At 29.4% G+C, this 11,124-nt stretch overlaps 1 protein-coding gene across 1 annotated transcript; it reads left to right on the top strand.

The window, feature by feature from the left end:
• The first annotated feature begins 5,113 nt into the window (after positions 1-5,113).
• Positions 5,114-8,450, top strand: LOC131612268 (zerumbone synthase-like). Its single transcript, XM_058884074.1, has 4 exons — positions 5,114-5,250; positions 5,376-5,462; positions 7,556-7,908; positions 8,006-8,450. The coding sequence occupies exons 1-4, from the start codon at positions 5,231-5,233 to the stop codon at positions 8,446-8,448; spliced, it is 903 nt and encodes a 300-aa protein (XP_058740057.1). The 5' UTR covers positions 5,114-5,230; the 3' UTR covers positions 8,449-8,450.
• Positions 8,451-11,124: the final 2,674 nt, after the last annotated feature.

Here is an 11,124-nt window from a genome sequence, read left to right as displayed (position 1 = left end):
CTTGAGTTTCAAGGTTCTTTATGGCGGCATCCGTACTCTTTTGGCTCGCCATTTGCAATTGCATGAATTGGCTAAGAGTGTCCTCGATTGAAAGCTTTGTTTGTTGAGGTTGTTGATTGTAACCACCTTGATAAGGATTTTGACGATTCGATGGACCCGCATCCGGCCTCCATCCTTGTTGATAACCTTGATTACCTCTTTGTTGGTAACCTTGGTTATTGTTGTAAGGTTGTTGTTGTTGTCTCCCACCATAACCTTGATTAGGATTTGACACATAATTCACCTCTTCACCCGGTGGAGAACAAAAACCAGTTTGATGGTCACCCCTACACAATTCACAACACATCACCTGTTGATTTTTAGAAGGGATCCCATGTATCTCTTTGATTTGTTGAGGGAGTTTTGACATTTGTTGAGTGAGCAATTCTACTTGTTGTGTCAATAACTTGTTTTGAGCAAGTATTGCATCACTAGTATTCAATTCAAGAACTCCTGGTTTTCTTTGCGATGCATTACGGTTGTGTTGCCCTTGATGATCATTCAAAGCCATCCTATCAATGATAGCAATTGCTTCAGCAACTGTTTTTGACATCAACGAACCACCCGCGGTTGCATCTAAAAGAGTTTTTGGTTGAGGTTGGAGTCCATTCCTAAAGATATGGATTTGAGACAATTCATCAAACCCATGACCTTTGCATTTTCTAACCATGGACTTGAACCTCTCCCATGCTTCATTGAAAGATTCATTCGAACCTTGAGAGAACACCGCAATAGAAGTTTTCGCTTCCATGAACCTATTGTGAGGAAAGAACCGATCCAAGAACTTCTCTTCTAACTCGTTCCAATTTGTCATGACATTATTTGGTTGATCAAGGTACCATTCCTTAGCTTTTCCAATTAAGGAATGAGGAAAGAGTCTCCTGAACACCTGTTCTTCTAGGTCTTCCGGAGCACCAATTGTTCCGGCGATCTCGTAGAACTTTGTTAGATGAGTAAATGGATCCTCGTGATCTGCCCCTATGAAAGGATTCTGATAAAGTAATTGAAGTAACCCCGTTTTCATCTCGGAGTTTCTTCCATTGGCTTGATCACGAGCAAATTGTGCATTGAGTCGAGGGCTATTAACACAAGGCCCTCGAGCTGGAACATTAGGATCCGCAGCCATTTCTTCCTGAACCAAGTTTTCAACCGGAGTTGAAGAAGAAGATGCTTCTTGTTGTTGTCTTCTTTCCCTAGCTAGTTGTCTCCTCCTACGAGTTTTGCTATTCTCTCTACGTGCAGTCCTCTCAATCTCTGGATCAAAAAGGAGTTGATCTGCAGGTATACGTCCTCGCATAAACTGTAATTTGAAAAACTAACCAAGCAAATTAACAAACACAAGGAAAATAAATTTAGAAACAAGAGATTAATTATAAGACTCAATACAAAACAAACTATTGCAATGCTTGCAATAACTAAACAACAATCCCCGACAACGGCGCCATTTTGTTGAACGAGTATTGTGGTACTTTTCGTTTATCGTTTCCACAGGGATTATTGCGATATCACCGCCGTTCTATAGTCTATTTTGTCGTGAGTTAAAGTTATCATGGGGTTTGGTTTTGATTCTGGTAACGTAATTCTTTAATCTCATGCAAGAAGTGCTAAACTTGGTATGTGGTTTTAAAAGATGGTAAAAGAATGTCAAGATTAGATTTGTTTTTGATAATTTTCTTCTAAGATATTTTCTTGATCAAATATGTGAACTCATGAATGATACATATAATCACAATCCTCTCAATATGTTTCATGTCTAAACCATATTGTGAAATTTGCCATTTTGATCCTTAAATGATCTCTCAACCTAACTATCAAAATGACAACACTCAAGGCTTAATATAGGCAAATATCAACTCACAAAGATATTTCTAAACTTTACTTGTTGATAGATAAAAAACCTAGGTCAAGACTTGAAAACATTTTCTCAAATAGAATACAAATCTCATAAATAAATAAACACAAGGTTTTTCACCATATATATATATCATCACTTGTTCACATACAAAAGATCAAAAGAAATACAAACTAAAAGCAAATCATCTACCTCTAATCTTGACACCAAGAAGGTTTAGCCACCCATTTCCATGGTGACTTGAGCAACAAGCAAACTATCAAGCTTTATGAACATCAAGATGGAAGTCTCCAAGATTGATGGGTAAAAACTTGAATTTTACTAACAATGGAAGTTTTAGGGTTTTCTCACTCCAAAAATATTGTATTTTGGTTCAAGATAACTTTAACAAAATCCTCGATTCTTCGACTTTTTTCTCGATTTTTCTGAACATTTGCTATCACCAATAACTGAAACACTAGAAAATAGATCAAAACACCAAATATTTACATATGAAAAAAATCACTTATTTACATAAGCTATTCTTCTAAAAACATAGAAAAAGGGTTAAAAAGTGCCTTAAAAACATACGAATAGAAACAACAAAAGACACTCAACAAAGACCAAGCGCATCAACATATCAACTAGGAGAATAAGTTCTAAGATACAAGGAAAACCTAAAAGAGATAAAGAAGGAGTATAAACTAAAAGGCCAAGTCTCAAAAGTATGAATAAGAGATCAAACATGAAAAATCAAACCACCCAATGAAACTTTCCCAAGTATATGATCAGTTTACTTGTCTAGATCACTCGAGATTGAAAGTAGAAAAGAAAAAAATTTTCAAGAGTGTGAGTATACAAGATAGAAAAAGGAATGAAGTCACTTCAAAAAACCCAAGGAACTTCCCCAAACTAATTGAAACCACATGATCATACCATACTACAAATGGTTGAGGCCTCTTTATGACCATTTAGGTGACATTATAGCATCCTAGGGATATTATTGGATGATTAGTGAGAATAGGGAATACACTTTAGTTATTATCTCAATTTACTCAACATGCAAGGCCAATAATCGCAAAGCCCTCCCCTTTTCCAACAAAAGACAAAGGCTTGGGGGAAACTGTTTTGAGTCGATCACTAAGACCCAATGGGGAGCAAGGCCAATATTGAGGGAAGCATAGTATGACATGATGTTACTTGTGACTCCGTTTAAGATTAACAATCAAGGCTATTAGATTCATCCTATGGACATTGCATTTCACGCTCTCCTTTCACATTTTAGCTGTAAACAAACCCCTATATAAAAGGAGACAAAGCACGTCATCTTTAGGAAACTTTACCTCTATTTAAAATTTCATTATTCACTCCATACACTAACTTGAATGTTGGAGTGATTATCTTGTAGATTAGCTTCATCATCAGCAACAAAGCTCTATCGCAACATAATACTCAAATTAGTTTATCCGATCATCATCTTTCTCTCGTGTATAACTGGAAATATGTGAAAAAGAAAATCAAGTAGTAGTGGTGAACAGAAAAGAAAAGAAAATTGCTTTGACAAAAAAAAATGAAAAGTCAAAACATACAGAAGACAATCACCAAAAGAACAATGGTTGTGAAAAAAATGGAAGTAAAGAAAGAGACTTTTTGAAAAACAATAATTTACCAAAAGAAACTGTGCTATCTTATCTTTAGACTTTTTGAATTCAAAGAAAAAGTAATATTTTTTTTATAAGTCCAACCATGCTACAACAAAGAGAAAGATCTTAGTAATATATCACTGATAATGTATCTTGTGATATTGCTTATATGAAATGCAAGATTTTTCTATAGTTAATGCATCGTCTGAGTAAGAGAGAAAAACATTGAGAGATACTTAGATATATCATGATTTTGACAAACAACTGCCTATTGATCTAGACATTTTTTTATTTAAATATTACTTTAGTCAAATAAATAGTTTATCTTCATGCTATGGTTTGTGGATATTTATGATGTTGATCATGAACTTGCATTAGAAAGAATATAATGTCATTCAAATGATTTTAAAAAACTCTTGACATAGTCATTTAACCTTTTTTATGAAACATGCATTTATAAAAAACTTTTGAACCATATAAATGAATTTTGTTTGAGATCAAACAAGATAAGTTGGGGAGAGTTAATAAGTGTCAAAATTACGTAAAATACATAGGCACTTATTGACTAATTTTACAAGCAATTAATATAAAACCCCCGTTTTATCTAAGAAAAGTGTTAAAATACCTATTTGGACTTTATACTTGCATATTTATCATAAACAGGTGAAAAGGACTTAAAAACTACCAAGAAACACACATAGACCTTGTAAAAAAGTACAAGCAAGGCTCACTAGGCCACATATATAGGTGTTCTTAGCGAGCACAAGCGAGAGATGACTTCATAGCCAAGTAACTTCATGGTGAATGATGGGTTTGTGCACTAAGCAAAGATGGGCGGTGCGCCTAGCAAGCTAAGGAGGTTAGGGCTAGTTGCAGGGTGGACTGTCATTTTTTAACCTATAAGAAGGCAGACGCGCTAGGCGATGATGCACAATGTGCCTAGTAAACCTACCTTTCACATCTTCAGCTCTCATAGTTTTTCGGTGGATTCAATTGAGTACAGAAAAAGAGTAGGTTCACCTTGGTCTCAACAAAAAAACAAGAGAGAGAGAGAGAGAGAGAGAGAGATTAAAGGTGGAAACACTTCTCACATGGAAACACTTCCAAGTTTGTATTATCGGGATTATCTGTACAACTACGATGAGTAAGCGTAATTAGAAATTTTGTTGTTGGAGAAGAATGTAGTCATTATATATACTCATGTTTCATTACGGTCATGATTTTTTTTAATACTACTTAAGCTTTAAGATTGATGATTCTTCATTCTTAATGCTTATTTTAGATTATATATATAAAATATGTTTTCATAGTACAACTTAACATATCATTACTAGATTTAAGTCTTTATCTATTGGATGACAATGTCTAAACACAAAGTTAGGTTTTATATTTGCATAATATTGATAATTGATAATCCATATTTATATGTCACTATTGAAATTTAATGTTGTTGAATTTAATAGTGTGAGACATCCAATAAATAGAGATTTGAATCTAGTAATGATTTTAAAAATTAATTTTATAATAATTACTTTTAAAACTATCCATATGAATGAAAGTGACTTAGTGATGTTTAAATTTATTAATGTTAAAAGTGCATAATAATATCCATACTCCTTCCTTAAATACTGATCATTTCTGTTTCCTTCAAATTTAGCGGAGGTACCAAGGTCAACGCTCTTGTTGTTTCCCTCAGAATCAGATCTTGGATATCATCATGTTGAGAACACTAGCAAGGTTTTATTAAAATATTCATTCTCTTAGTTTCTAATTTGAAACCTCAAAATAACTATTATTATACATTTGCAAAGTATTATGTTGTATAATTGTGTGGAGTTTTCTGAAATTGATCTTTTATGCAGGGAGTTGAAGATGAGCCACATGAGCAATGGTAGTCTGGTTAAAAAAAGCTGCAGATTCTATGCAAGTTCAATAGTTGGTGGAAGAAGGTAATAACTCTCATAAAGCTATCTGAATTCTTCATAAATGAATTGCACTTTTTTATTACATTTTAAGTATTCATGATTTTTGTTATTAATTTATCTCACTTTAGAGGAGCCTATTTCTGTATGAATAGAAAAATGAAAAGCAAAGGTTAATATAATACTCCAACAAAGTTTGATTTCATTTTGGTTGACATATGAAAAGCAAAACAGTGTAGAATAGTAATATAAGATTAGAGGGAATTGAGTTTGGGTAAAGAGAGACAAATAAGAATGGAAACGTAAATCCATGAGACACATGGAACAAATCCTGCTAGCTGCCTGCCTCCAATATACATGTTCTCATGTCACACATCTAGCATACACAAACACCTATCACTATTACACTGTCCACTTTTATATTTTAATTAAATGTCTTCAATGATTCTCTTCTCATACATTTCTAAACTAATTATAATATATCCAAAACATAATAAAAAATATGTGTAAACTATGAACACAAAGTTCTTTTTGTTTTTCTAATCATATATACATAGTTTTTAGAGAATAACAACAATTTAAGTCAGTTTAAAGGTGGCAAACAAATATGTTTGTCCGTTATACAAAATTCTGTAAAAAATTGGAAAGAATCAAACAGATATTATTAAGGGTGCAAATATAAAATTTAACCCGTTCTAAAAAAAAGAAGATATAATAGAGTAGGGCAGGTTGAAACACTAGACATTTTTAACCTAAAAAATGGTATGTTAATGCACACGCCTACACAAAGTTATAAAAATGGGACAGGACGGACATATTAAAAAACGCGTGTTAAAAATTTTAGTCCGTTCTTAAAAAAATGCAACTAAAACAAACATGTTCTTTGGGGTAGACCCGTTTTGTCACCCCTAATATTCTAGCTAATATCATATTTCTATTCAATTTGTTAATTTCTAAATCTTTCTTTAACAACTTTATTTATTATCTTTTTTTGTGTGTGTATTCCTTTTTTTTAATTGTTTGACTTATTTTTATCTAATTTACTCTTTATATAATAAAATTTATATATTTTCTCTTTACATATTCAAAATATCTAAGACTATTTTTCACGTTCTTTTTACTATAGGTTTTATCCAACACTCTATCTAATATTGTCATTTATAATTTTATCTCGTCTAGTTATCGCACATCCAACAGAACACTTTCACATTTGTTACAATTACTTTAATCTTGTGTTAATACTTAAATGTCGACACTCAACTTAAGTTCAATGATTTACATTCCTTCTATTTCTTCATCATTCAGATTATATTTAATAAATTAATTTAATCTATTCCATTAAAAATAAATTTAATTGATTGCATCTAAAAATAAGTCAATTAATTTAATCTATTCCATTAATTTTTAATTAAAAATAAATTTAATTGATTGCATCTAAAAATAAGTCGATTAACTTAATTAATGTAGTATAAAAAATTTATTTTAAATAAATGTTACCAATTATAATTTTGAAAATAATAAAAATATAAAGTCTTTAAAAAACAAAACTTTTATATTTTTAGAGTTCTAAAAGAATCGCCTTAAAAGGTTTACTTTGGGCCGGCCCAACCACAATCGAGAACCATAATCATTTTATGTTGACATTTATATAATTTAATATTAAAATTATATATGATAAATTTTGTGTCTCACAATCCATTAAAATTATGTATGATAAATTTTGTGTCTCACAATCCATATTTCTTTTATCTTAGTCGACGTCTGAAATAAAACTTTTAGATGTGTTTTGTTTTCCCTTGCTCATAGTTTTAAAGAATATACAAACTCAAGAAAATATTGTTTGATGAATCTTTGGTCCACAACACAACATCATCCTCCAACTTTGTGAAAAAGAAATGATACTTTTTTATTTAGACAAATTTGAAATAAAGCTGAAATAATTTACATTTATATAAGAAGCCATCATTATCATCAACTATACTCTATAGTGCTCCACTATTCCACTAAAAATTTCAAATCAAGCAAAAATTACTTTTATCATCCCCCATATTTCTTTCCTCACACCCATTATGACTCCCATTAACTCATTCATTTTTATTCATTTTGGTTCCAACAAACAGGTTGGAAGGAAAAGTGGCAATCATAACAGGATCAGCAAGTGGGCTTGGAAAGGCCACGGCCCATGAATTTATCCAAAATGGGGCCCAAGTTATCATTGCTGACAACGACACTCAACTTGGGCCACAAGTTGCAAAAGAGCTAGGCCCATCAGCACAATATGTGGAGTGTGATGTCACTGTTGAAGCCCAAATAGAAGAAGTTGTAAATGTTGCCATAACAAAGTATGGTAAACTAGATATCATGTACAACAATGCTGGCATTACAGGCCCAATATTCCCACCGAGCATAAGAGAATTGGACCTTGATGAATTTGAGAAAGTCATGAGAATTAATGTCACCGGAGTCATTGCAGGTATTGTTTAATGCTAAATATGTTTTTAGTTTTTATAAAATTACGTTTTATTTATTTATTTAAATGTAACAGCGAGTTTATAAACTCATTATTACAGGTATAAAACATGCAGCCCGCGTGATGATACCAAAGGGCTATGGATCAATTATTTGCACATCAAGCATAAGTGGACTTTTTGGTGGGCTTGGACCTCATTCATACACAATATCAAAGTCTACAATACCTGGGGTTGTGAAATCTGTGGCTAGTGAGCTATGTAAAGATGGGATTAGAGTCAATTGCATATCACCAGCTCCAATTCCTACACCAATGACATTGACTCAAGTTGGAAAATTTCTTCATGGGTTCACCCAAGAAGAAATAGGGGAAATGGTAAGTGGGCTTAGTGTTCTCAAAAGTGCCGAATGTGAGACCATTGATGTTGCTAGGGCTGCATTGTACTTGGCATCAGATGATTCTAAGTTTATCTCGGGTCACAATCTCATAGTTGATGGAGCGTACACTAGCTTTAAAAATTTCGTGTTTGCTTCTCCCGATTAAAACGCATAACCAACAGTTTAAATTGTAGTTGTGGAGCGTTTTAAATTGAAGTTGCAGAAAATTAAAAATAAAATGTGATTGTTGTAGTGGTCATTGTGCAAAATGATGAGAGAAACTTAAAAACCTTTGTACTAACTTGATTAAGGTTGAGTTTTAAATTTGTTGAAAATTTATTGTTTATAAATTTAATTAAACCTTTTTTATAGTTTGCACACAAAAAATAACTTTATCAAAGTCGACCAAGATGTACATCATCAAGTATAACACAACACAACTCAAAATTTTATTATAAATAAATCGTGTTTAAATAAAATTTTAATATATATTTATAACTAGAATGTTGACCCGCGCGTTGCGCGGTTGACCTATAATATATTATTGTCATCGTATATAATATTTTAAACTTCAAAATATTGCTATTATATTTATTATTATGATTATAAAATCCAAAAAAAATATATTCAATTATTATAATTCAATATTATACATTTATATACACACGATTATGAATATAATAATATAAATAAATAATTACTTGATTTAAAATATAACTCAATTCCCATCAATTTTGTTACACGTAAGTTAATTAAATATAATTTTTTCTTAAATAGCAAAGTATATGAAACATCAAATTCTTTAATTCTTACTTTATTTCTTTTACTTTTCATTTTTGTTATATAGTATTTATTGTTTCAATTAAAACTTATTTTTAATTTTCATGTATTGTCTATAGTGTGTATTAGTTATAACTTTTAATTTTATTGAGACACTATATTATTATAAATATTAAAGTAAGAGCTATTAAGGTGGAATTTAAAGATTTCATACAAAAAAGTGAGAGTTAAAAGTTATAAAGATTAATGAAAAGAAATATTTTCAAAAGTAGATTATTTTTTTTATAGTGACACTCTTTTTAGATAAGATTTTATATCGTCGTTTATTATTTTTATTTTAAAGAATAAATTTATTATTTGAGAAATAATTTAACATTATTATACTACTAATAAAAGAATACGTCAAAATTTAAAATATAAAACATTCATTTTAGATGTGTATAAAAATAACATTTGTATGTGAAATTTTTTTGTTTAATATTATAGTTTAAAAAAATTTAGTGTAAGAGGTTATAATTTTTTTTTTAAATGCCAATATAATAAGATTATATAAAAATAATTTCTTTATTGAATATCATATATGTGGTATATATGTAGTGAAACTATTCTTCTTTAACTAATAAATAACTTTAATACAAATGAATGTAATAATAACAATAATAATATAGTAGAAATTAGAATATATTAGGATTAAAAATATATGTATCTATGTCACAACAATCTCATAGACCTCTAGAACCACCGAGATGCAAGAGCTAAAAAAATGTAAGTCTCATATATATCTTGTACTCCTGATTCACAGGAGAAAAAATAATTATATTTATGTTATTCAATACAAAAATAAAAAATAAGAAAAAAAAGTAGAATAACTAACTAACAAAAAAATATATCAATAAAAATAAGAGTTTTCAATTATGCAAATATATGGCTATACACATGCGCTTACCTGAATGAATATTAGACTTCCCAAACAACTATAATGTAATACAATTTTAACATAATCTTCTGATTCACATGAAAAAAAAGTCATATCACATCAACCAATAAAAAACTATAAAAATAGTTAGAATAGCAAACTAACAAAAGTTATATGACTTATATCAATATAAACTAAAGTTTAAATATTGGAAAAAAAATAGCTCGAGTTTCTATTATGTCACAAAACAAACGGCAAGATACATATGTATAATGAGACAAAAATAATTCTACAAAATATGAAGATCACGATCAAGCACCACCAATGATTTGTCTGAAAAAAGCAATGATAACTCAATATCACACACGCACACACACACATATATACACAGATGAATATGAATAGAATGATAATAAATAACGAAAATAATAATCAATTAAGTTGTTAATTATAATTTATATCATTATAAATGAGTTTATTGTCATAATTAAATAATAGGAGTTATAAAACATAAAAACTCCCATAATTTAATAATAGGAGTTACAGAACATAAAAAGATGTAACTGCAAGATTTATTTAGTATATTAATACATTTATTTTATTAATTACATTTATTTTTTAAATTATTTTTGTGATAATTAAATAATAAGAGTTACATAATAGCTAAACAAAATATAATTTAAATATTTATGAGTCATATTTATATATTATTTCATCAATGAATTTCTTAAATTATTATTATTAGAATATTATATTAACCGTAATTCTTTAACTTTTATCTGTTTTTTTCTTTATTTTTTTTCTTCATAATTTTCAAGGGATTTGAGTAATTTTATTTTTATTTTAACAATGACATTTTTAGGTTATTATTATATTTTTTTAATAGCAGAGTAGGGTATTATAATAATATATTCATTCTAATTATTTAACCATTCACTCTCTTTATTATTTATTTTTTATATTTTCTAAAAATTTTAATTTATCCATTAGTTTCAGTTCATAGTTATTCTATTCATTATTACTATTATAAAGTTTTTAAAAAATATATTTTTAATTTAGTTTCATGAAATTCATATTAAAAAAATATTTATGTAATTTAGAAGATTTTTTACAGGGAAATTCCTTTTGGCTAAAATTTTATTATTA

The sequence above is a fragment of the Vicia villosa genome, linkage group LG6, assembly GCF_029867415.1.
Source record: "Vicia villosa cultivar HV-30 ecotype Madison, WI linkage group LG6, Vvil1.0, whole genome shotgun sequence".
Lineage (NCBI taxonomy): Eukaryota > Viridiplantae > Streptophyta > Magnoliopsida > Fabales > Fabaceae > Vicia > Vicia villosa.
Note: the sequence above shows the minus strand (reverse complement) of the source record. Positions and strands in the feature narration are given on the sequence as shown.